This window comes from Amphiprion ocellaris, chromosome 20 (assembly GCF_022539595.1).
Source record: "Amphiprion ocellaris isolate individual 3 ecotype Okinawa chromosome 20, ASM2253959v1, whole genome shotgun sequence".
Classification (NCBI taxonomy): domain Eukaryota; kingdom Metazoa; phylum Chordata; class Actinopteri; family Pomacentridae; genus Amphiprion; species Amphiprion ocellaris.
In genome coordinates, this window is record NC_072785.1 from 28,239,852 (window position 1) to 28,267,701 (window position 27,850).

Here is a 27,850-nt window from a genome sequence, read left to right on the forward strand (position 1 = left end):
CTTGCCAAATTTGGGAGATTTTTTTTAAAATAAAACTTTTAAGGGAAACTTAAGGAATTATTGGAATTTTTTTCCTGAAGGTTTTGCAAATTTTCTGAAATTTGGGGAATTTTTTTGCTGATTTTTTTCAGACAAGAAAACAATATTTTTTGTTGCCCATAAATGACGACAACAGGAGGGTTGAGTTACTTCAAAGAGGGCACACAGAAAGTAAAACATTAGAAAAAGATGCAAACAGAAGCTTCTCCCACATCTATTTGTTACTGAAACTTTTGTAGTTTTGGTTTGTGTGTCCAACACTTGTAAATCTGTGACAGAAAAAGGTAAAAACTGTGTGTTTCTGAGGACAGGATCACTTCTAAATTTGGTCAAAGTGGAAGTGATAAAGTACACGAACTATCAGCTGATGAGGGCTTGAGTTTTTCTAACAGGTGCTCCAGTGTTTCGCGATGAGGCACAAAGTCATATTTTTGCCAAAGCAAGATGGCCGAACCAAAGGTGTTACAGTTTGTTTTGTTGTTTCCTGGGGGGTAGTGAAAGTGAGTTCACCTCTCCTTGATCTTCCCCTCTGTTTACCTCTCCTTTCCACTCCCCCTTTTCCTCCCCCCAGGCCGTGGCGTCCAGGCCTCCGAGGTCCAGGCCACAACAATAGGCGGACTGTGCTGTCCCGAGTCCCGTCCCACACAATGACCACGTCCATGTCGATTAGCGCGGGGTGGCGGCGGAGCCCGGTCCGGCTGGGGCTAATAGCTTATTACGCAGTGTAAAGTGACAGTGTGATCTGGAGAGGTGCCAGGAGAATGGGCCCAATTAAAGCAGAAAAAGAGGGGAGGCGGGTGGGAGTGTCGGGGAGGGGTGAGGACGAGGGCAGCCATGTACATTCCTCTCAGCTTTGGTCTAATTCGCCCATGACGGGTTCCCTGGGGACTGACACCCTCCTTCGTCGAAAATATTTGAGTATCCTCCTGTTCTGTTGTCGCAAAACACATGTGAAATAAATCCCAAACACACTCAGCGGCCGTGTTATCGCAGCACAGTTATGGATACACAAACAGTGTTTACTTGTTGATACAGTCTCACAAGTGAGACATGGAGAAAATGGAGGAATAATATTCTTATTTACACACTACAGTATACATCACATACAGTATGGCATATAGCAGTGCTGGTAATGATGTTTAAATTTAGGCTGGAGCTCTTAAACACAGTAGATTACACTGAGAAGTAAAGCAGTGAGCTTAAAGGACCATGCTGGCAGCTATTAGTTTTTGGGAATTCCGTGCACATACAAGCTCATTTTTTAACACATAGCCTCACCCGACTGAGTAGTTTGATTCTAATTTGTTGAATTCTGCAGCGGGGTTTTGCAATATCCTGCTGTAAATAAGAATGATCAAGTTTTGATTAAGAAAACGTCCAGATTTGGATGCATCTTGGCTCAGAATCAGTTTATTTAATAGACTGTATATGTAAAAGATGGACATAGCCATGGTGACGTCACCCATTGATCAAGCTGTACATCAACAGATACAAAGCAGAATCAATTTTCTGCACGACAATAACAAACATAGCAAAACAGGTAACAAAAATAGTCAAAAACTTACACTATGAATAAACACTGATTTGTTCTTTACACAACCATAAATGATCAGTCACAAGGCTTAAACATACCATACTTCATCACCTATTTTCCTCTGAATGGGGCCATAATTTGCTAAACAAACATCCTCTCTGAAGCAATTAATGGGTGATGAAGCCTTATTTACTTTATTAATACATTTTTTAAAAGCTCTGAATTTACTTCTATCCAAACAAGCCTTCCGACTCTGAAGTCCACAGGTGTAAATCTGAAAAATGCTATATGCAAAAATCTGAAGAACCAAACTTGTGAACTTACAGGGTGGGGCTTTTCTTCAGAATCAGTTTCAGGTTCTAACATGCACTCACTCAAATATTACGACTTGCCATTGTGCATCTTAGAGCAGTTTCATTGTATTGAAGCAGAGCTGTAGGTGAGCTGGATGGAGATATATATGGATGGATGGAGACACAGGTGTAGACTCTATAGAGGAAACAACACTTTAGAGTTACATCTAAGTCAGCAACCATAAAAAAAGATTATATTCAATATTGTAAAAGCAATTTTGTGTGCAAAAATTCAATGTAAAAAATGTATCTTAAAAGAGCATTTCCTATTTCAGTGACAGAAGTATTGACCAAAGTGTCAAAAATGAACTCCAGGTTTACCCAGGAATTAGTCTGATTCTTAAACCCTGACTTTAAGAGCTACATCTAAGTCATTTTAAGGCATTAACAGAAGTATTTTCATAGAAAAAAACTTTGAAAGACATCATTTTAATACATGGAGATGACTTTGTTTAAAACTTTAATTGTCCTGTTAAATGAAAGCTTCAAATAACTCCACCTCAGGACACTGAGAAGACTTTGTAGATCGTCTTATGTGTGTCTTGTTTGAGATTAAGAAGTAAAAGTGGTCAAAAACTTAGAAAAAATGTCACCTCCAGATGTTTAAATTGATTTTTGCATTGACTGATTTCTTGCTTGCTTTAGTTTAAGACTCAGAATGAAACAATGGAACTAACTTTTTTTCAGTGTAGTCAACAGTAAAGTTTGTCCAAAGTTCCAAAACCCTTTATGCAGTTTATAAATGGAGACGCTGTACTGCTTCTCTGTTGGTGGATGAGCTGGAATAAAGCCATTATAACAGAGTGTTACTGGGGTTTTTCTCAATGGGATGTGGAGTCTGTCAGTTCAGTGTTTAAGCTCCAGGAGGAAGAACAACAGAAGGGGTTAATGTAATCCATTTCATTGGCGGAGGCCTCTAATAACTGCTCTCTCCCTGCGTCTCCATTGGCCCGCAGAGTTTCCATTGTGCTGGCCGGTGCAGGTGTGGGACATGCTTTGTTGATCATAATCCCCCCGGCGAGGGGAGAGGCTTTGAGTGTGTTTGACGTACCCCACCGGCAGGCCCTTTGCTCCTCGGCCGCCGAGCAGCCACCGTCTCCAGCCGCCGCTCATGGGATCCGACAGGCGGAAAAATAATGAACAACACCTCAACCCGGAGCTGACCTGGCTCCAATTCACCAGCTCCACACGAGGGGTAAACGAACCACTTAATTGAGCCTTCCAGGATCAAAATCATACCCGGGACCCCCCCGAGCCGCCGATCGGCCCCTCCCACTCCGGCCTCCCCTCCCAGACACGACCCGTCAAGATGTTTTCCAACACACACCCCCACTCTCAGCTGCACTTTATTACTTTGTTTTAGCGCTTAAGCACATCAGCGCAGGTACGTAAGCTGTTCTCAAGTCATAAACATCTGGATCCATAGATTTACTTTCACAGAAAATATGTGTTTATGTGTAAAAAATGCATCATGGTGGCTCAACCAGGTGATGAGATGCAACAAATATGAACAGTTTAGACAATCTTAAGTCATCAAATTTGGATTTTTTTAACCTGTTGCAGTAGATTTATCTTTGTAAATCAGACAAAGTGTGCTGCTGATCATATTTTTAACCAAACATGGAAGCAAATTTAGCAGCTAGAACTCTGTAAAACTGCTTTATTCAAAAGTTGTGGCACCAAAGTTGCTTTACCTTAAGGGCAAATTCAACGTATAAGTCAGGATTAGGTTGAATAAACTCTCAGTCACCTCAAATGAGTATGTTAAGTGCGATTTAGGCCAATATTTTAGAGCATTTGTGTAGTATAATATTAGGTTGAATCCTCTGAAACCGCTAAAAATGGCACTGGGCCTCAAAGTTATCACATCTTTAAAAAAACAAACAAAATTAAATCATTTATCAGCGCTAGAAACTGTGAAGGCAGAATAAATAAGCACATTGTCAACTGTTAGACTGTCCTGGAAGTAACCATGTATGACATGCAGTTGTGTTGGGAAAATTAACCAGATCTTAGCTTAAAATTGTGATATTTCATTAAAAAAAAAAAAAAAAAATCACTTTATTTATTCTACATCTCATTTTAAAAAATTGCCAAAAATAAATTATTTGCTTTACCCATATTCTGGAAAAAACAAAAAATTCTGCACTTCTTGGCACATCTGACTAGATATTAATGACTCAGCTGCTGCCAACAGTCCCATGATAAAAATTCATAAATGACATTTTGTGCAAACTGGATTGAATTGCAGGCAGTGTTTCTACAGTGCAGATGGGACACAAGTATGGAAGCAAAATAAACATTGAAGTCATTTAAGTAGTTAAATATCTTTAGTATGTTGAGTCAGAAAGTTTTTTTTGTCAACTGTCAACTTTCATTAAACTAATCATGTATAACTTGCAGTTGGGAAAATTAACCAAATTTAAGCTCAAAATTGTGATATTTTATCCACATAAAGCCATTCTACATCTCATTTTTAATGAATCTGTAAATGACTTGAAGTAGATTGAACTGCAGGCCGTGTTAAAACAGACCAAAGTATGGAAGCAGGTTCAATATTTAATTCATTTAAGTAGTTAAGTATCTATAGTATGTAGGGTGTTACAGCTTGGCTCGAAAAGCTGCAACATAACCAGGGAGACAACAACTGTATGGTGACTGATAAAGGATTTACTGCAACATAAAACAACCAAATCGGTGCATGAAGGACCAAAACCAGAAACCCCGAATCATTCTGCTGGAGCTCCAGGAGGAAGCAGCTCCTGTCAGAGAAGCCTGTGGACTGGAAGTGAGGAGGTTTTATTGAGTTGAGTCCCTTCATCCCAGGTGTGGCTCAATCAGCTGACGAGCCTCCATCAGCTCTGGGAAGAGAAGCAGGAACAGCTGGTGGCGTCACAAGAATCAATAGCTTTTAAAGTGTTGCTACCATCTGTCAGTATTTTAGAAAATGTTGCACATGTTTATTCTACGGTTTTTTTGTTTGTTTGTTTTTCAACTGTCTGACTGTCCTCAAATCTAAGCTTAAAATCATGATATTGGATCAAAATCATTTTATTTTTTGTCTCATTTGAAAAATAAACATATATATAAATAATAATAATTCTAATAATTTGCTCTAGATTCTGTAAAAAACTAAAAATTCTGCTCTTCTCGGTGCAACTGAGAAGCTTGGAGTGACTCAGCTGTGACCAACAGTCACAAAACAAAAATATGGAAATGATTTTTCATGTAAACTGGATTGAACTGTTTATACAATGGAGACAAGCATGGAAGCAAGTTAAACATGTAAGCTGTTAAATATCTTTAGTATGTAGAGTCACTATTTTATATTGGTAGCATCTGTGGGTATTTTAAAAAAATGGTGCATATGTTTAATTCAGATTAGTTTTTTATTTTATTTGTTTGTCAAATGTCAGACAGTCTGAGCTTCAAATTGTGGCTTATTTTAAGAGATTTAAGCTTGACAATCCTGGTAAACTATAGCTCAAAATACATTTTTACCAGCTAATTTTAAGATCTCAATATTCTAAATATTGTATCTTATTTCAAGAAATCTTACCAAGCCATTTTTCACTTGTTCTATTGGCAGATTTTTTTCACTTATTTCAAGGTAGAAGTTCCTTAAAATAAGCTTTTTTGTCTTGTTTCAAGAGGGGCATTTTTTTGTGTAAAAATCTGGCTTGAGAGGTTTTAGCAATCAAACCAAACCAAAAAGAAAGCCGTCCTGACACCACATCCCTCCTCTGTCCTGGTTTAACATCACAGCCAGGGATCCTTGATGAAGCTGATCCTGGAACCCTCCATGTGAAACACGCTGACAAGACCAAACAGTTGCTTTCTGTGCTCCCTCCAAGATGTCTCTCATTAGCGAGGCCTCACCTCTCCTCCGTCCATTATGGCCGGAACAATCCGGGCCGAGGGAGGAGGGCAACTGTGGGGTCGTTTTAGGGCACCAGGCTACAGTACGGGGATGGAAATAGCACCGGCGGTCCCCTGCTTCCCAGCCGCTGCAACAATACCGCCTTTTCACATGCCAAAACTTGGGATGCCAAATTAGGACGGGGTGCAAAAGGAAGGTGATCAAACAGAGCCCGGGTCAGTGGATCCTCTCTAATTGAGAGGTTTACACCAGACAGCACCGGCGAGGTTTGCCAGAGTGGAAAAGTTCTGGATTGACATCTACAGTCGGATCTGGGTCATGCGGTTGTCACTCAGGAGTTATCGAGGCTTCAGAGGGCAGCAAATTCGATTTTCACATGTTATTCTGCAAATTAGCTCCTAATAATACGAGGCTCCGAAAGCTAAATTCATTGGCTTTAATTAGGAGATTAAAGGATGATTAATTAAACAGAAGTGAGACAGTTTGGGTCCAGTAGTAGAACATATTACAACTGAATTAGTTATTTTTTGGTGACACTAATATGTTTAAATTACACTTTTCAAATCAAACTCTTCCTTTCTTTCTTCTATTGGTACAATTTCACCCTTTTTTTGTCAGAATATGACCACAAATCAAAATTTAAAGAGTTAATTATCAGAAATCTGCAATAGCAAACGACTATCTTGTACTTTCAACATAAGAAAAAGTCCTAAAATGCAAAAAATATTACAATTTATTCTTAAAATTTGAGCATTTTCCACATTATTGGATTCTAATCTCATCTTTTCTGAGCTTTCTAATCTGCACTGAAGTATTAAAAACAACATTTCAAGTAATGTTTGACTGCAATAAAAACTATTTTATAAAGAAAAAGTTACTGTGGCTTTAGAAAGCAACAAATTTGATCAAATAAAAAAAATTTCAGATGATTAGAGTGATATTCTGAGCAGCATTTCAACAAATTAGCTCCAAATAATACGATCCTTTGGCTAAGAAAAGCTAAATCTATTTAATTTAATTAGTAGGTCAAAGGATGGAACATAATACAACTTAATTATTTATTTGGTGACACTAATATGTCTAAATTACCCTTTTCCCAGCTCTTTCCTGTCAGAATATCATATCAAAGAGCTCATTTTTACTTTCTAAACTACACTGAAGTGTTAAAAACTGTTTTTACATCATGTTTGATGACAATAAAAACACTATTTTGTAAAGAAAAAGTTATTGTGACTTAAGAGGGCAGCAAATTTGATTAAAGAGAACTAATTTCAGATGATTAGAGTGACATTCTGAGCAGCGTTTCTGCAAATTAGCTCCAATAATATGAGTCTTAAACAAGGATAGAGACACTTTCAGCAAAGTTTCATTGTTATCATTTGATAGCAGTTTTCTCCTCCTGGTGAATAAAATAGTAAAAGACAGAAAAAAAAGCTGGTTTCAACTTTTTTTTTATCAGCTGCTCATTTTTTGAACAGTGAAAGCCCAAAAAAAAACACAAATCCGTGATAACTGGAATTTATATACTATATAAATACCAATAATAATACTATATTTATATAATATACATATTTATATAAATTTCAGATGATAAGAGCGAGCAGTGCTTCTGCAAATTAACTTTGACTGCTAATTAAAGCTAAATGCGTTAGCTTTAATTAGCAGGTCAAGGTGAGTTCAAAGCTGCTTTACACAGTTTTTATGGGTTTGCACTCATTTCAGTAGCAGTTCTGTAGTTGTATTTTATATATTTTATGTGTAATCTTATGAATTTAAGATGATCAGAGTGTTATCCAGCACAGTGCTTCTGCAAATTAGCTTCTACTGGTGTGACTCTTTGGCTAACAAAAGCTAAAAATATTAGCTCTAATTAGCAAGTCAAAGTAATTGCATGACATTTTCAGCAAAGTTTACTTTTATATCAAAAACACAGCTGCTTTAAACGGTTTTTTAAATATCAGCTTACAATTAGTTTTTAATCCTCCTGTTGTCCTCATTTACAGGCACCAAAAAATATTGTTTCCTTGTCTGAAAAAAAATCAAAAAATTCTGCAAAAAAATTCCCTAAATTTCTAAATATTTGTAAAACCTTCAGGAAGAAAATTCCAGTAATTCCTGAAAAATTTCCCTTAAAATTATTTAAAAAAAAAAAAAAAACTAACAAAAAACATTTTTTTTCAACCAAAAAATGTACAAAGATTTCCCAAAAATGTTTAAAATGTGGACATCAGAAGTTTCACTGTGAAAATATATATTTTTCCACATTTTCAAAGTTTAAAACAGTTCAATTTTGACCCGCAGGACAACAGGAGGGTTACACCAAATCCCAGCTGACTGGAATCATGAATTTCCCCACTCAGAGCTTAAGCACCTGAACACATGCACGGTGTGAATTCCAAACAGTGAAAAATAAATAAGTCATCACATCATCGGGCCTTAATCCGCTCGATGGGTGGCAAATATTTGCAGAGGGAGCTTCTGGATGCAGCGAACAAAACGACATGGCCTCCTCTCCATTGGGCCAAACAGTGGCGGAGAGCGGAGACAAAGAGATGCTTAAATCCCGCCGGTCTGAAGGGGGATATCTTCACCTCTCCTCACAGTCCCTAATTGATACATGGGGATCGGCATGAAGGACGGAGGACAATGCCTCTATTGTTTCTCACTTCTTCTGTATCAAGACGTCTGTCAACCGCTAAAGTCTTGAGTTTGGCTTCGCTCCAGAACTTTTCTTAATTTTTTTTTTCTGCCAAATCTTCTCTTGGCTCGTCTCCACGCCGTCAAAAGCTGCAGGACATGCAGGAGGAAATTAGCTGCCATGCTAGTTTGTTTACAATCAGAAGAAGTAGTTTTAGAAATATGACATGAGAATAAAACTTTGTGGGATGGAGAGCAGATGCAAAACTGAAGGGAAAGCTTTCAGCTTTTACTATTTTCTAGGGGCTGGATTTGGCAAAAACATACAAAAATGTCATGTGCATGTTTATATTTTGGACATTGCATTACATTTTTTGAGTAAAAAACATTGGAAAAATGGTTAAAATATAAGATCAGTGACACACTTTGACCACTGAGAGAAAGAAATAGTTACAAATACAAGATAAGTGCTTGTTTTTGTAACTTTACTTGAAAACTTTACTGTTTTTGCCAGAGCTTCTCTTGGCTCGTCTCCACCTCACAGCTCTGCAGGACATGCAGGAGGAAATTAGCTGCAATGCTAATATGCTAACATTTAGAAGATAAAGTTTTTAAAATACACAATGAGAAAGAAGCTGTTTGTATCATGTAGAGTGAAGAGTAGATGCAAAACTGAGGAGAAAATTTTCAGCTTTTACTATCTTCCATGGGCTGGAATTGACAAAAACTGGCAAAACCCCAAAATTCATGTTTATAATTAAACATTATAGAATGTTTTTTTAGGAAAAACATTGAGAAAATAGTTTAAATATAAGATGAGTGGTGCACTTTTACCACCTAGAACAAGATATAGTCATTCCCAAACTTTCCTGACTTTGTTGCTAAAGCTTTTCTGCAGAACATGCAGGAGGAAATTAGCTGCCATGCTAATTTGTTTACAATTAAAAGAAGAAGTTTTAGAAAGATGACATGAGAATTAAACAGTTTGCATCAAGAAGAATGAAAACTAAGTATAATGTTTTCAAACTTTTGCCAGTTTTCAAGGTATAAATTTTATTATTAATGACAAAATAGAGTGTTTACATAACAGATATCTTAATTATAAGGAGGAACAGAAGTTTCCCTTCTTTTAAACTCATTTTTATAATTCAATTCTTATTAGAAATGTTATTCTTTTTGCATTTCCTGTCGATAAAGTCACATTTTGCAAGTTCATCTAAACTCCTTTCTGCAAACAATTCACTGGAATTTACTTATTAAAAGCCTAAATTTGTCTCCAATTCTATTTTTTTCTTGATACCTTCTCAAAGAGAATTGTAGACCTGTAAGCTGTGACCTTTGCTGTCATTTTAATTCATTTTCTTACATCACTGAGCTTTGTTTTTAGTGTTGGCTGATGTTCATTTTGGGAATCTACCAGTAAAAGTGGGCATTTCCCAGTTTTCTAGCGACATAAATCAACATATAAACGAATCCTCACGTGTTTCTGAGCAACAAAATCGTCTCCTGAGAGCAACATCATTCTTCAATCGCTAATCACTGATCTGACAGCAGATTAACTCTGTTTTAGTTGGACGTGAACTTGATCTTAAATCTCTTCACTCAGAAATTAAACTGGGATCAGGCAGATATCTGATTAACAGGAGAACAAACTGAGGATTTACAGATGTCAAGTTAAGTCTTATCCTGGAAACCTCTTGAATTTTAACTCTACTGTCCAGATTTATAACATTTTGAGACACTTTTTTATACAAATGTGCAGAATTTGTTAAAAAAAAAAAAAAAAAAAAAAAAGGAGTAAGTACTTTAGAGGTAGCCAGAAATAACATGTTAAAGCCTCAAATATTTTAAGAAAAATGAATTTGTGAACAGGAAAAATCTAAAAATATCCACTGAAATGTAGGATTTTTACATTTGGTGCCTTATTTTGAAAGGATGCATTCCTAATTTTAATTCTACTGTCCAGATTCGCAACATTTTGAGACACGTTTTTAGCACAAATGTGCAAAATATATTGAAAAAAATGGAAAAAGCACTAAAAAAAAATGAATTTGTGAGCAGCAGAAAACCAACAATATCCACAGAAACTGAGGATTTTCACACTTTGCACCTTATTTTGAAAGGATGCATTCCTAATTTTAACTCCATTATTCAGATTTGTAACATTTTGAGCCACTTTTATACACAGATTTGCAAAATTTGCTGGATAAAAATGGAAAAAGAACAAAAAAAAAAAAGAATTTCTGAGCTGCAGGAATCTCAAATTATCCACTGAAATAGAGGAACTTTCTGCTTGGTGCCTTATTTTGAAAGGATGCATTCTTGACTTTAACTCTACTGTCCAGTTTTATAACATTTTGAGTGATTTTTTTTTTTTTACACAAATGTGCAGAATTTGTTGGAAAAAAATAGAAAAAGCACAAAATACTGAATTAGTGAGCAACAGGAAACTCAAAATATCCACTGAAACTCTGCTGCCCCAGTTTGTAACATTTGGAGGGACTTTTTATACAACCAATGTGCAGAATCTGTTGGCAAAAAACTTGGCAAAAGCACTAAAAAAAAGTGAATTTCTGATCAGCAGAAACTAAACATTTGCACTGAAACGGAGGATTTTTATATTTTGTGCCTTATTTTGAAAGAATGCATTCTTAATTTTAACTCTATTATCCACATTTGTAACATTCTGAGCCACTTTTATACACAAATGTACAGAAACTGTTGGCAAAAACTGGAAGAAACACTAAAAAAAATTAATTTCTGAGCAGCAGAAAACTCAAAATATCCACTGAAACAGAGGATTTTTACACTTGGTGCCTTAATTTGAAAGGATGCAGGACAATAGAATAGAGACCACATAATATTTATTTATGATCACAGTTGCAACTGGCTGGAAGCTGTGTGTATAAAGATAAAAAAAAAAAGACAAAAGTAGATACAAAAGCCGTTCAATGATTGTCACACTGAACCCTGAGAGAAACCATGATAAAGAATAGAACATTTAATATATATATGTAAATATAAATTTATATTTATGACATCTGGGTTCTTGTGATACTGTTTTCGGTGCAATTCGTCAGCTAATATTTAACTTCTGCTTTAAATCAAACTAAGTTCGGACAACAGTAGTAAAAAAAAAAAAGCCTATTAGCATAAATAGCATAAATAGTCACAAACTATCTTCTTATAATTTACAAAAATACACGTTTCTATTGAGTCCACAGGTATTTACACGAGCTGTAGTGTTTCAGTCGACGTGGAGGATATAAAAAAAAGAAGTCGAGCCCTGTTTGTGGTCAATTAAACCAATTCTTACTGCATTTTTTTGAAGCTAGAAAAAAAGGTAGAAACCCTTCAGAAGAGGGCGACTTTCATTCTCATTTAGTTATGAGGTAATGGCGGTCTGGAGAAAATAAAAAGGCAACTTTGGCAGAGTTTTGTTGATGATGAAGCTCCACAAAGGAACAATACAGGTTGGATTTGGCAAAAAAAAGACAAAAATATCAAATATATGTTTACATTATGGACATGACAGAGTGGAAAAATAGTTCATATATAACACTTTTACCTCTGACAGCAGGATTTAGTTAAAAAAATAAAATACGTGCTTGTTTTTGTGACATTCTGGGTGTTTTCTTTCCACAATTTGAACGCAAATTGTGCCAAATTCTTGCAGATTTTTATTCTCTCTGGTGTGTTGGTGAGAGAAAAGGGTGTTTTTGACCTCTCCGCTGCAATAAAAGCATGTATTTGGCAAAAATATCAAAATATATGTATATTTTGCACGTGACAGAGTGGAAAAATAGTTTTAAATTTAAGATCGATGCAGTTTTGATACTGAGAGCAGGATTTAGTTTAAAAAATGAAGATAAGTGCTTATTTTTTTGATGTTCTGGGTGTTTTCTTCCACAATTAGAAAGCAAATTATACAAAAATACTTGTTTTCTCATCTTTCCTCTTTGTTTATTTGAGTAAAGGAGGTATTGTTAACCTCTCTGCTGTAATGAAAGCACATATGTGGCAGAACAGGTAAAAATATTACATGCATATTTATATTTTGCATGTGACAGAGTGGAAAAATAGTTCAAATATAATAGATCAGTGATACACTTTTTCCATTTAGAGCAGAATTTCAATGAACAAAAATAAAGAGAAGTGCTTGTTTTTGTGAGTTTTGGGTGTTTTTTTGCACAATTTGAATGCAAACTGTGGAAAACATTTGTTGTTTTCTAGTGTTTCTGGTTTGTTGGCAATGACCGAGGTGTTTTTAACCTGCATATACATTTTGTTACTGGTTGTATTTGGCAAAACTGGCAAAAATCCTAAATGCATATATATATTTTGCACGTGACGGAGTGGAAAAATAGTTTAAATGATAGATCAGTGATGCACTTTTGCCTCTGACAGAAGGATACAGTTAAATAAACACAAGATAAGTGCTGATTTTTGTGACTTTTTGGGTGTTTTTTTGCATAATTTAAATGGAAACTGTTTAAAATATTCATTTTTTTCTAATCTTTTTGGTTTGTTGGTGAGTATAGTAGGCATATTGGATCTCTCTTCTGTAATAAAAGCATGGATATTTTGTCATGCGTTGGACTTTGGCAAAACCGGCTGCTTGTTTTTGTGACTTTCTCTGTGTTTTTTCTTGATGTGTTCTAGTTTTTCTGGTGTTTTGGTGAGTGAAGGAAGCATTTTAAACTTGCATCTATCATTTTTCACAATTTGTATTCAAATTGTGAAAAATATTTGATGTGTTCCAATCTTTCTGGTTTGTTGGTGAGTGAAGGAAGTGTTTTTGACCTCTCCGCTGCAATAAAAGCATCTATATTTTGTTACTGGTACCGTTTGGCAAAACTCGCAAAAATCCTGAATGCATATTTAGATTTTACACATCACAGAGTGGAAAAGAGTTAAAATATCAGACCGGTGATGCACTTTTACCTCTGAAAGAAGTAAACAGTTAAAAGAAAATACAAGATAAGAGCTTATTTTTATGATTTTCTGGGTGTTTTTTCCACAATTTGAATGCAAATTGTGGAAAATATACGATGTTTTCTCATCTCTCTGGTGTGTTTTTTGAGTAAATGAGGTGTTTTTAACCTCTCTGCTGTAATAAGAGCATGTACATTTTGTTACTGGCTGTATTTGGCAAAACTGGCAAAAATCCTAAATGCATATTTAGATTTTACACATGACAGAGTGGAAAAATTGTTAAAAATTTAAGATCAATGATGCATTTTTACCTCTGAAAGAAGGACATAGTTTAAAAAAAACACAAGATAACTTCTTGTTTTTGTGATGCTCTGGGTGTTTTTTCCACAATTTGAATGCAAATTGTGGAAAATACTTGATGTTTTATCATCTTTCTGGTTTCTTGGTGAGTGAAGGAGCAATAAAATCACGTATATTTTGTTTTCACAGAGCAAAAACGGAGTCCCAGGAGCCGGCCGGCCCCTATAGCTCGGTCCCTTCCCTCGGGTAGATGAGGCTGTTGACGCTGAAGCTGTTGTAGAAGTGGCTGTTGAACTGTCCGCTCTGGCCGCCTCCGAACGTGTTGTAGTAGACTCCACGGTTGAAATGCAGGCCGTCGCCGTGCTCCGCCGGCCCCGAGTCCTGGCCGCCGCCGCCGTGGCTGGGGTGGTAGGGGCTCAGGGCCGTTATGTTCCTGTTCGACAGCTCGTTCACCAGGCCGAGGGCCCCCTGCCGGCCGGGGGCCCCCGAGCCCAGCGGCGACATGTTGCTGTAAAAGTTGTTGAAACACGGAGCGGACGAAGGCAGTCCGGGCGGCGACGACGAGCTTTTGTGGTTGTCGGTCATGGCCTCCATGTCCGGGGAGGAGGGGCCCAGCAGCTGGGGGCTGTTGGACGGCTTCAGGGCCCCCGGCGGCCGCCCGTCCTCCACCTTAGCGGCCCCTGACGCCGCCGCCGATGCTCCTCCGGCGCTGCTCGGATCTGAACGTCTTTTCCTTTTCCGGCGGAAATTCCCGTTGTCGAACATCTTTTCACAGTTTGGGTCCAACGTCCAGTAGTTTCCTTTACCTGGAAGTAAAAAACACACACATTTTACAGCTGAATTTTTACTCTTTTTGAGCTTTTGCCTTTCAGAATAAGACCATAAATCAAATAGCAATTCAAAGAAAGATTAATTAATCTGGTGACACACAGTTTGGCTCCAGCTTCCAGTAATTTCTTTTACCAGGAATTAAAAAATAAACACATTTTACAGCTGAATTATGTCAATTTCCATGAAATTAAACTTCATTTGAAGCAAAGTTGGTTGCATTTTTCAAATAAAAATCTTAATTTCTTCCTTCTAATCGTACAATTTTACCCCTTTTTTAAGCCTTTTCTTGTCAAAATATGACCACAAATTGAACAGTAGCTCAAGGTACGATTTTTATTATAATTAAACACAGTTTGGGTCCAGCTTCCAGTAATTTCCTTTACCTGGAATTAAAAAATAAGCACATTTTACAACTGAATTATGTCAATTTCCATTAAATAAAACTTCATTTGAGTTAGGTTTGGTTGCATTTTTCAAATTTCTCTCTTGTACTCGTGCATTTCTACTCTTTTTGAGCTTTTTTCCTGACAGAATACGACCACAAATTAAGTAGTAGGTCAAAGTATAATTAATTATACAAAGGAGGACACAGTTTGGGTTCTGTGATTTGCTTTACCTGTAACCAAAATTAAGGCACATATTACAACTGAATTATGTCAATTTCTATTAAATAAAACTTCATCTGCAGTAAATATGATGACACTAAAATGTATAGAATGTAGTTTTCTAATAAAACTCTTAATTTCTTTCTTCAACTGGTGCAACTTTACTCTTTTAGAGCTTTTTCCGGTCAGAATACGACCATAAATCAAACAGTAATTCAGAATAAGATAACTTAAACAAGGGAGGACACAGTTTGGCTCCAGTAATTTTCTTTACCCGGAATTAAAAATTAAGCAGCATATTGCAACTGAAATATGTATTTTTTGTTAAATAAAACTTTACCTGAAGCAGATAAGGTGATACTAAAATTAGCAAAAGCTGCATTTTTCAAATAAAACTGCTGCAATTTGACCCGTTTTTCACTTTTTTTACTGTCGGAATGTGACCATAAATCAAAACGTTTGAAACTAATTTGCAGAAATCAGTCACATCAAATGACTACCTCAAACTTTAAACACAAGAAAAAAATCCCAAAATGCAAAAACAAACAAAAAAAAAAAATTCAGAATTTCTCCTCGATATCTGAGCATTTCCCACATTACTCTCACTTTTCCTGAGCTTTCTAACCTAAACTGAAGTATTAAAAACTGCCTTTAAGTCACGTTCCAGTACAATAAACGCACTATTTTGTCAAGAAAAAAAATATTATAATTTGCAATTAATTTAAGCTCAAAAAAACTAATTTAAAGATTGTCATTAGTTTTTGAGAGTCATACATTGAACTGATTATGGAAACTATAATAAAGTAATAAAATTAAGCAGGTAAACCATTTAAAATCAGCATAGTGTATAGTTTTAATTCTGTATTTTGAGTTAAAGCGTCAGTTTAGTTAATTTCCAGGTGAGTTACCTGCACCTAAAAATAATAAAAATAATTTAAAAAATACATTTTATTTGTATCGCGCTTTTCTGGGCACTCAAAGACTCTTTACAGGCAGGAAATAAAAGCAAAAACTGCCGAAATAAACGCCACATTTGACTTTTACAGGCTGCTCTAAGGTGTCTGTGGTGCGTTCAGGTACCTGGGTCGTCCTCGTCCCTCGGCACCTTCTTGAAGCAGTCGTTCAGGGACAAGTTGTGCCGGATGGAGTTCTGCCAGCCGGCTTTGCTCTTCTTGTAAAAGGGGAAGTTGTCCGCCACGTACTGGTAGATCTGACTCAGGGTCAGCTTCTTCTCGTGCGCGTTCTGGATGGCCATGGCGATGAGCGCCGAGTACGAGTAGGGAGGACGCACCAGCTTCAGCAGCTCCTCCTGGCTGGCGATGGACAGCCAGCCCAGGTCCGGCCCTCCGAAGCCAGGTGAGTTGGCCAGGAACTGCCGCTGGGAGCCGTAGGAGGGCGGGATGAAGGATGCCGGGTTGTTCCCGTGCAGGTAGGACGCGGACGAGTTGACGCCCGGTCCGTTGAGCCACAGGTACGGGTTCGGAGACGACGCGTAATCGCCGAGGCCGTAGCCGGCGGGTCTCTGCGCGCCCTGGAAGCTCTGCTGGTGGTACATGCTACCGAAGTTGTCGCAGTAGACGGCGGCCATGTCCGGGGCCTCCTGGGCGCCTTTGGGTGGGAGCGAGCCGACGGTCGGGGAGGTGTGGTGGTGCTGGTGCTGCTGGTGGTGATGGGACTGAGGGTCGATGGAGTTCATCACTCCCCGCAGAAATCCCGCAGGAGAAGGTGAAGCGGTTCTCAGGTGTCCTCCGGAGCGCAGGGAGCGGCGGCAGCAACAAGTGTGCGGGAGGATGGAGCAGTTCGGAGAGTTTTAATAGTTTAAAGTGTTGACAGGAGACGCGTCCGGGCAGCGCTGCAGACCCGGCAGCCAATAGAGGCGCGTAAAGACGCACAGGGGGAGTGGTTTGGATGCACCTCAGCCAGCAGAGAGAGTCGGTGGATCCTCAGTGGTTCCTCCAGTTAACCCTCATGTTGTCTTCATTTACGGGCACCCAAAAAATATTGTTACCTTGTTTGATAAAAATACAAAAATTCAGCAAAAAAAAAATAAAAATAAAAATCCCCCAAATTTCTGAAAATTTGCGAAAACTTCTGAAAATTCCAATAATTCCTTAAAAGTTTTCCTTAAAAGTTTTATTTAAAAAAAATCTTTAAGCAGGACAAACCTCGGTATTTTGCTAATTTTAAAGCATAAAGCTCAAAATTATCACTAAAATATATTTAAAAAATGCACAAAAAGCTCAAAATGTATTCAAACGTCCACAAAATGTGTGTATAGGTGGTTTGCTAATGATACACTATTAGACTGCACAAAATTACATCTAGGGAGCAAAATAAATATACTTGGTGCTGCTGATTTTCCTTCTGCAGTTGCTTAAACTGTATTGCAAGGTGCTAAAAATTCCTCAAAGCAGGACAAACTTTGGTATTTTGATCATTTTAAAGCACAGTGCTCAAAGTCATACTAAAAATGTCACTAAAGAGCCTTATATTAACAAAATAAATGCAGAAAAAGCTCAAAATTAGTAAAAAATGGCACAAAACTGACCTCTAGAGCGGCATGCTCTTAATATGATATCACACTGCACAATATTACAGCCAGAGAGTCACTAAATTTCTATGCAAGGTGCCAAAAGTTCCTCAAAGCAGGAAAACAGTTGATATAAAACTATTTTGATAATCATATAAAGCACAGGGCCCAAGGCAACAATTAAAATATTACACAAAGCAGCCTGATATCAATGAAATAAATGCAGAAAAAGCCCAAAATTATTAAAAATGGCACAAAATGACCTTAACAGTGGTGTAATGCTAATATGATATCACACCCCACAACGTCACATCTGACAGAACTTCAAAATACTATAATCAAAGATTGTTCGTTTTGTCCTCTCAGTCACTATTATTCAATATTCAACATGCAATTTAAATTCTATGATATTATTAGTGTCAAAATTACACCTGTAGAGCAAAATAAATGTGTTTGTTGCTGCTGACTTTCCTTCTTAAGTCACTAATGACTTTGCAGCGCACCAAAAATTCCTCAAAGCAGCAAGTTCAAAATTATTCCTTAAAATGTCACTAAACAGTCTGATATCAACAAAATAAATGCACAAAAAGCTCCAAATGAGTAAAAATGCTACAAAAATGACCTTAAAAGTGATGTGCTGTTAGTATGCCATTGAATTGCACAAAATTAGAGCCAGAGCATCTAAAACTTCTCTGCAGGGCGCCAAAAGTTCCTTAATGCAACTCAGCCACTCCATAGTGAAAAATATGGGCTGGATTTGGCAAAACAGGCAAAAATATCAAAGACGTATTCATACACTGCCCAGCCAAAAAAAAAAACGCACACGAATATTTCATTGCACCACCTTTAGTAGGAAACACATTCACTGTTTCAATAATCTTCTGCAATGTCACAGCATTTATATCTGTCCAGAGTTGCATTAATTTTCTACCAAGATCTTATACTGATGATGGGAGAGTCAGAAAGTCTTCTCCAGAACATCCCAAAGATTCTCAGTGTTAAGGTCTGAACTCTGTGGAGGACAATCCATCTCATGCTCCCTGACCCACTCATTCTCAATGTGAGCTCCATGAATCCTGGCATCGTCATCTTGGAACATATCCATGCAGTCAGGGAAGATAAACTCCACTGATGGAAAGACCTGGTCATTCAGTATATTCAGGTAGTCGCTGACCTCATTCTTTGGGAACATAACGTTGCTGAACCTGACCAACCCCAGATCATAACTCTAACCCCCACAGGTTGGTAGGCACTAGCCATGATGAGGGCATCACTTCATCTGCCTCTCTTCTTACCTTGATGCACCAATCTGCTGGTTTATCTTCGACTCCTCTGGACACTATACCTACCATCAGACATGGAGGTGGAAGTATCATTATACTATCAATTTATCTGACTCAAGTCTGAGGCAGAAAGACAACAAAATTGTTGTCTTTCTGCCTGGGTTCTTCAGATTCTTGATGGGTTTAAATCAGGACTTTGGGCAGACCAATCTAAAACCTTCATTCTAGCCTGATTGAACCATTTCTTTACCACGTCTGATGTGTGTTTGGGTTCATTGTCTGGTTGGAAAATCCATCTGTGTCCAAGATCAACCTTCTGCTGATGGCTTTAGGTTTTCCTGAAGAATGTGGAGGTAATGCTCCTTCTTCATTATTCCATTTACTTTGCGTAAAGCTCCAGTTCCACAGAGCGTGATACTGCCACCACCATCCTTGGTGGTAGGTTTGGTGTTCTTGGGGTTAAAAAAAAGTCCAAGACATGACTAAGACAATCTGAAACCAGTCCGCACAGTTTGCATTTACACCTGCCTGAATTCTTGGTCGCTGCTCTCACTGTTCTGATCATGCTTGCAGGCATTTACACCTGTAGTAATAATAATAATGATGCGAAAATCAACCATGGTCTCTGTTTACCGTGTCTTACCAGTGATAAGACGTTGCTGTTACGTGCTGGAGGTTGATGTTGACAGGGTCGGTGTCCGAGCTGGTACTGGTCCTGAAGCTGGTGCTGGTCCTGAAGCTGGTGCTGGAGAGGAGCCGCTGCTGGTGGTGGAGAGGAGGCAGGGGAGCTGGGGGCTCCATGACGGAGGTGGAGCAGGCTTCGTACATGGAAAGGGACTCTTGAACACAAATAAACACTCACCCTAAGTACACGAAAAATACGACATTGGAACTGGTGAAAAAAATAAACCTTTAAGACCACTAGCTTAGTTCGTCATGTTGACTGATGTATTAGCTTCTGAGAGCTAAACGTTAGAATCAGCAGCACGAAATACAAGCGGAGCACGGAGTTAGCGCTGATGGCTAACTAGCTAGCTTATTGTCTGCTACAGGAGACAACAACGTTACTTTCTAAATATACTTGTTTGCTTAAAAGAAGCTTGCCACCAATGGGATAAATGGTGTAAAAGTTTCTTGAAGTCACAAAACACTCACCATTCTTGAACATCTCCAACAATGCAGCGGCTGAGTCTCCCTCCTGTTGCTCGCTGGTGCGGTGCCAGTAAATAGCTTCCATTAAACCTCTTCCAACACCTCCTGGTTGACCCACGCCGGCCGTTGTGGTCCTTGGTGAACCAATAGTCATTTTTGAGCTTTTTCAGCTTCTCCCTACACTGCTTCTGTCCTCTTTATATACAGTCTACTGTATATGTGAGCGGCCATCCGCTCAGAGACCTCCTGATAAACTTTCTCCGTCCAGCTCTCTCTGTATTCTTTGGTCCACCACCAAAGACAGAAAAGTCTCGACCTCTTCATCCACCCACAGTACAGGTCTGGCTGTCATATTAAAATTATGAAGAACAGAGAGGTCCGTGAAGAGCAATGCACACCGTCGCTGTTTAGTTTTTTTTAAATGCCAGTTTTGTTTTCGTGCTGGAGTCGCTCTCGTGTGTCGTCACTCCCTGTCCAATCAGTGGCCTGCACTCCTGTCCAATCAGTGGCCTGCACTATGTAGACGTCACATCTCGGCTCACTTCATCTCGCTTGGAACCTCAGCCGAGAAGGTGCGGAAAATCGTGTCTGATAACATGCACTAATCCATATGGAAACGCTCGCAAACAAAGACGAGCCGAGCCGCACCGCGCCGAGTAGGTGCTTGTGGAATCGCGGCAAAAGTCTTAAACCAGGACCAGAATCAAACCTAAACTACTCCTAAAAAAGCCGAAGACGTTGTAAAACCGGTCCTAAAAAGGTCTAAAACCATGACCAGAATCAAACCTAAACCAGTCCAAAAAATGTTCAGAACCAATCAGAATACAGTCAGAAACCAGCACAAAGTCTGGACCAAAACCAAACCTAAACGACTGCCCCCATCACTCTGGAACAGGGTAAATCTGGACTCACCAGACCACATGACCTTCTTCCATTGATCCAGAGTCCAATCTTTATGCTCCGTAGCAAACTGAAGTCTTTTTTTCTAATTATCCTCAATGATCAGTGGTTTTGTTAGAGCTATACAGCTGTTTAGTCCCAATCCTTTGAGTTTCCTTTGCATTCTGTGTGGAAATGTTCTTACTTTCACTATTAATCATAGCCATGAGTTCTATTGTTGGTTTCCTACGATCATCATTTGGAGTTTGTTCCTCTAAGATGATGGTTCTCCACTATCCTTCAGGTTTTGATAATGATGGTTCTAAACATGATTTTAATAGTTTCATCTCCTTAGTTGTTCTTGTTTGATGCAGACCAATAATTTGACTCTTCTGAGACAGATTGACATCCTTTCCATGACCACAGGATCTGTCTTCCAACATGGTTGTTTCAGAACTGAGAAGCTCCTCACTGCATCAGCTAGAGTTAAATAAGTTGCTGCAGCTGAAACAGATTCATCTCTGCAGTAATTATCCAATGGAAGGATCTTACTTGTTTGCTTAGTTAAATCCAGGTGGTGACTTTTGTGTATTTTGGACACGACAGAGTGGTTTTGGGGGAAAAAACATTTTAAAAATAGTTGAAATGCAATATCAGTGATCCGCTTTTGCCACTGAGAGAAGTAGAAGAAAAAAGAAAGAAATTCTTATTTTTGTGAATTTGTCAGGGGGGATCCACAAATAAATTATAAGAAGTTTCACTGTGGAAATATATATTTTTTTCCACATTTTCAAACTTTAAACCAGGTCAGTTTTGGCCTGCAGGATGACACAAAGGTTAAGGTTTGAACACTTTCCACATTACTAGACCTTTCCTGAAGTTTCTAATCTACACATAAATATTAAAAACAGCTTTTTTGAATACATTAAAAACACTATTTTTGCAGAGAAAACAATAGTGTAATTTGCAATTAATTTCAGCCTGCAAAAATAAATAAAAAGATTATCATATAAGTGAGAAAACCTTTATGTTTAGAAGTGATTTGCTTTTGAAACTGGTGCATATAAGCTTTTTCTATCATGTTTCTGAGGCACTAGATTCACCTCACTGATAAAACATCATTTAAGCTGCACTACAGGTACTTTTACATAGAAATAAACATCCATTAAATCCTACAGATGCTTTTTAGGCGCATCAGGATTTTACAATAAACCAGAGTTTTAAATCTGCTTTAAGACATTTCTGTGCTGCTGCACTGGTAGAGATCAGTTTTAAACCAACTAGGAATAATGAAATGATAAAGAAAAAAGAAACTCAAAACTTCAAAGCAAACACTGCAATCTTACCAATCAGTGTTTGTGTAATTTTTATTACTGCCAGAAGGGGGAGACAGAAGTTTCATCTACAGCATTAAAACATGTAGATAGTTAAAACTTGGTTCATTATTTCAGCTGCTGCTTGTAAATGCTATAATATTGCTTCAGTTTAATAAACTGAAATTTTTCAAAACCCTGAAGTTTATTTAGTTTGTTTAACTTTCTGTGACTTTGATTTGCTTGAATCTTTTTTCTTCTTGAATATCATAAACTACAGATCTTTAAAATGGTCTCTGTGAAATCTGAGAGTGATATTTTTTATATGCCTTATTAATATTATTTAAGATTAAAAGTAATGAAAATATTATATATATTACATATATGTATTTAAATAAAATGTCAAATGATAAGTTAAAAGAAGAAAATTAAATAAATCTTTTTATTTTTAATATTTATTATTTAGATTCAAAATAATAAATTAAAAAAGTTATATATCATGTATATTTAAATAAAATATAAAATAATAAATGAAAAAACTGAAGTAGATATCTTTATGTTTATTAGTGTGCCAAAAATACTAAACAAACAATGAAAAAATTATAAATTATGTATATTTAAATACAATTTAAAATAATAAATGAAAAATAAAAATAGATATATCTTTATATTTATTTATTTTATAGAAACAGACTTTTCTCCCAACACGCTCACAGACACAAACCTGACAGATTTTGTGTAAAATGATCCAACATGTCAGATATTTTTCATTCATCTCAATAAACAGCATTTTTCACTTTTATTTCTGCTCTGATTCAGCTGTTAATATCTGAATAAAGTCCACCTGAATCAACCAAATGTTTATATATTTTTTATTTTCACATATCAAACTGAATCTGATCGTTGGCTCCTTTAAAGGAAGTTTCTCCCTAAAGGCTGCAATTAAATCCATCCATTAAAACTGAGAACTGTCAGAAAGCTTCCAGTGAAATCCTGACGTTGTATCCTGAGGCCTGAAACAACAAATCAGCCTCTTTGAAGAGTCTTTTTTTTTTTCACGGCTAATTAAAGCGTCTGGAGGAAATTCAGACATTTGCTGTGCATCTTGTCATTATAGCCTTCTGTCATTTTCAGTGACTAAAAGATTTCTTCATTTTGCCAAAACATTAAATAAAATAATTATGAGAATTGAATATGAACATAAAAAATAACATAAAAAATAATAATATTTTTTGAATAAAATGATGTCTATGTTTAAAAAAAATCTTTTGATTTTTTAGGTTCATTTATTTATTTAATCATTTTGGTAAGAAGAAGAAGAAGAAGAAAAAACTTCATTTGTATTGCAGTTATAAAGTGTTTAATAGAAACAAATATAATTTAAAAATTAATAACATCTATCATAATTTTTCATACTCATTTTTTAAATATGGTGTTTGGTGATATGCACAACTTACAGTTTTATTTAACATTATAATAATTATAACATGAGTTAATATTTAATACCACAGCATTATTATTATTATTACTATAATAATAATAATAATAATAATAATAATAATAATAATAATAATAATAATAATAATAATAATAATAATAATAATAATAATAATAATAATAATAATTATTATTATTATTATTATTATTATTATTATTATTATTATTATTATTATTATTATTATTATTATTATTATTATTGCTATAGATGATGATAATAATAATAAACAAAATTAAATAACAAATAATAAAATCAAATTTCTTCATATTGAACTTTTAAAAAGAGGTTACAAAGTGTTTACCAGACACAAATATATTAAAAACGACAACATCAATAAGAAAAAGAGAGAAAAACCATTAAAGACCATAAAAGCAGCTGGAGACCATAAAACAGAACATTAATAAAACAATCAGGCTATAAAACAGAGAGAAACAAAAGGGATCATAAAAATAGCGACATATCAGCACTCTTTTAAAATAAATCATTAAAATAATGTTCAACAAGCCAAATGTTTTTTACTTTTTATTGACACAAAAAATGGAATCAATTCAATCAAGAGTCCTTCAGTTTAGCTCACTAGTGGAGCCACACTGCCCTCTTCAGATGCCTTTTTTCCCTCATTTCTTCTGTAAATCTGTGAATTTTTATGTATTAAACAAGTTTAACCTCTAGATGGAAGCAGCTGACTGCCAGTGTTGGAGCGCAGAGCCTGAAGCAGCCACCGGGGGGCGCTATAACCTGCTCTAACCATCTGAGAGTGAAGAAAGCCAACCGGCTCTTGTAGGTTTTGGCCTCAGAAGTCTAATATGGAAATGTGGTTTTTACTGTGAGAGCTCCTGTAGTTTGAGAAACTCTTTGAAGAAGAACTGAAAATATGCTTTCAACATCAAAGGCTGCTCCAGAGTCCAGCGGAAGACGAGAAACAGTCAAAAAGAGCAGCTTTAAGACAGAAACGCTGCTTCTTGGAGAGGAACTTTCTAATAAAGTGCACTCGGACCCCCTCTGAGCCCCGCTGGGATCCCTCCGCTTCGTATTGACACATTATCTGCCAACACTTCCCCGTTTTTCAGCATCTGATAGACTGAGGTTTGGTCTCTAATGCAGCTTTTCCACTGAGATCCAGGCCGCAGGGTAATAGTCCGCAGCACCAGGAGTCGCTCTGTCTGACTGTAATTCTATAATATCGGGGTTGGCTACGACAATAATCCCCGGGCTCATCACGCGTCGCCAAAAAAACCCTTTTAACAAACTCCGATGCAGGGATGAGAATGTGAGATTGTGGAAAAGGGAAGAGTTTCTGGCTCTGCAGAGGCCGTTTAAGAAGAAGAAGAAAAAAAAAGAAGGGGGGTTTTGGTGAACAAACAGCAGCTCCACTTCATGAGACGTGACTCTAGTTGTCTGAGTTAAACAACAAAAAGGATGGAAAGCAGGAAATGTGGAGCTGGAACACGACGGAGGTCACATGAAGCCTCGTCGTCATTGAATGCAGTCGTTTCTGAATTAGCTGCAGTTTAGCTTCACATAAGGCATGAACAACAAAGAAAATGAACACAAAAGAGGCAAAATTGTTTAGCACAACACTCTAATACTGTCCTGGACGATTCAGTCTTGTTTTAAACCCTTAGGCTCTAGTCAGAGGTTATTAAGTGTTGCAGAAGTCTTTGTCATGGTGCTCGCTGCTAGCTAAACTACTGCAGTGCTGCTTACCAACATGAAACTGCCAGTAGTCAGAGTGACGTTTACTCTGGTTGCTATGGTATCCAGCAGCGATAGGATCCACCTAATGGAAAAAACAGGTACTACAGCTAAACTCAAATACAGTAGAACGTATCATTTCTACAGCCAAATGTTATAAAAGACATTTTTTTTCTATGATTCTACTAATAATAATATAAAATTGAACAAAACAGGAAAAATCTGTCACAAAACAGTGAACAGTTAAAAAAGAATGCAGAATAAAACTGTTTAAAAATGTAATTTTCTACAGTGTAGTGTGTTTTTGCGATTTAGTAAAGTGAAACTTGACAAAAGAAACCTCATAAATGTCTTCAAATCTCAAACAAACATCACCATGAGAACACAACAGGAGGTTGGATGTCAGAAATAAATTCTTCTGCTCTGCCCGGCTGGTGAAGCTTCACAACCACAGATTCAAAGTGTTTCACTGTAAATCATTAAATAAATCATAAATAGTTGAGTGCTGGCGTGTTGATATCATGTAGCTGAATTATGGAGAACGACTGGAAGCACAGTCCCCATCTGAATAATGAATTTTACATCAATTTGTTTTCTGTTGTTCTGACTGTTTTCAAAAGGAGAATGCAAATTTAGAAACACCTCAACAACAGCACAGATTGAGATAGAAACGCATGATACACTATTTAAAGGATGGCATTTTTATATTTGATACGGGGACATGTAATTACAGACAAAAAGGCCAAAACAGGAACAAGAGCAGATGCAGGAAAATAGCAAACAACAACTGGTATTTTATTTTCCACCATCAAAATTCTTGCATTTTATGCTTTGCGCTGTCACCAGACGGATAAAGTTAGATGGCAAAATGGATGTAATTTCACAAATAAAAAGAGACAGATGTCATTTTCAGACTGAGGCAAGAAACGTGCAACTTCACCTCAAAAAACACAAAGTATTTAAAGCCGCTAAGCTCCTTTTGAAATCGCACAATGACGACGCAAACTAGTACATATCAGAGGAATGTCACAATGTGCCCACGGAGTCTGTGATTAGAGCTGCACAGAAAAGCTCACATTTTCAAAAAAATGATACTCAGGCGTCTCAGGCAGACTTTTAACCCGCTTTATTTTTGTGTTTTTGTCACTCGTGATGTTTGTCACTGACACAAAATATGACTTTGACATTCTGGAGACTTTAACTTTATTATCCCCAAATGGCAAAATGTCTCAGAGCAGAATGCACATAAAATACAGGCTGGACACTTTATTTGACCCACATGGGTAAGAATAATGAAACTTCTACCTTCATAAATCTTATAGTGTTGACATTTTGTTTATGTCTCGATAAAATAGACAGTGCAATAAAATGAAACACAGCAGCAGCTTAGATGTCCCTGATCAAGGTCTTCTAAACTGATCAATACCAGCACAAATCCAAGTCTAATCCTTTGTTTACATCCATTGTTACACAAGTGTAGCAAAGGGAGGGCACTAGGGATTCCATTTCTGGATAGTTTTCCTAATAAATGAAACAATATCAGTCAATACTGACTAATCAATGACACAAATTGAATAATTTGTCCAGTGCTGATAGGACTGTTTTAGACCCTAAACATATGATAAAAGCCACTGAGATTTAAGAGCATTGTCCAGGTCAGTCCAGTCTTGTTTTAGGCTCTGGTCGGAGGTCATTAAGCATCACAGAAGTCTTTGTCATGGTGCCGGTTGCTAGCTAAACTCCCACAATGCTCTCTGCTTGGCAACATGAACTGCTCATAGTCTAAGTGATATTTCCTCTGATAGCTACAGTATTAAACAGTAAGAGGCTCTACCTGGTGGCACAACCAGGTACACCAAAGCTAATCTACAATACTTGAAGTGTGTATTATTTAGGAAAATGATGTAAGATTAGCTCTGCAGTTGGACCAGATCAATGGTGAAAAACTTGATCGAGACATCCCTAATAGCAGCACAAATGTTGAAATACTTCAAGTTTTTCATCTATCAATTAGCTATACTTGGTTTATGTAGTAGAGGTCATGGGAGACTGGAGCCTGTCCCAGCTGGAGGTCATTAGGCATCACAGAAGTCTTTGTCATTGTGCCCATTGCTAGCTAAATCCCTCCAATGCTCTCTGCTTGCCAATATGAACTACCAGTAGTCCTAGTGACTGCTGCCTAGGGTTGTGACAGTAGTAAACAATACAAGGCTCCATCTGGTGGTGTTACCAGATGCTACAGCAAATCTACAATACTTGAAGTGTGTATTATCAAGAAAAAAGGTACCATATCAGATGATATTACATATTAAATGACTATGAGTCACTTGGAGTGGTGACTACAAAACCTTGACTGAGAATGCTGTCTGAGGGTTTGGTACCACTT

At 37.1% G+C, this 27,850-nt stretch overlaps 1 protein-coding gene across 1 annotated transcript; it reads right to left on the reverse strand.

The window, feature by feature from the left end:
* Nucleotides 1-11,290: 11,290 nt before the first annotated feature.
* Nucleotides 11,291-16,986, reverse strand: foxi2 (forkhead box I2). The gene is made up of 2 exons (XM_023287696.3): nt 16,195-16,986; nt 11,291-14,484 (listed from the first exon to the last, which is right to left on the reverse strand). Exons 1-2 carry the CDS (start codon nt 16,808-16,810, stop codon nt 13,901-13,903), a joined length of 1,200 nt encoding a protein of 399 aa, XP_023143464.2. The 5' UTR covers nt 16,811-16,986; the 3' UTR covers nt 11,291-13,900.
* Nucleotides 16,987-27,850: the final 10,864 nt, after the last annotated feature.

Bases quoted from the DNA above. Each gene is read 5' to 3' on its own strand.
- foxi2 (XM_023287696.3), bottom strand. From the start codon at position 16,810: ATGAACTCCATCGACCCTCAGTCCCATCACCACCAGCAGCACCAGCAC. The intron at 14,485-16,194 runs GTACCTGAACGC...TTTTACTTCCAG, and splicing joins GAGGGACGAGGACGACCCAG to GTAAAGGAAACTACTGGACG.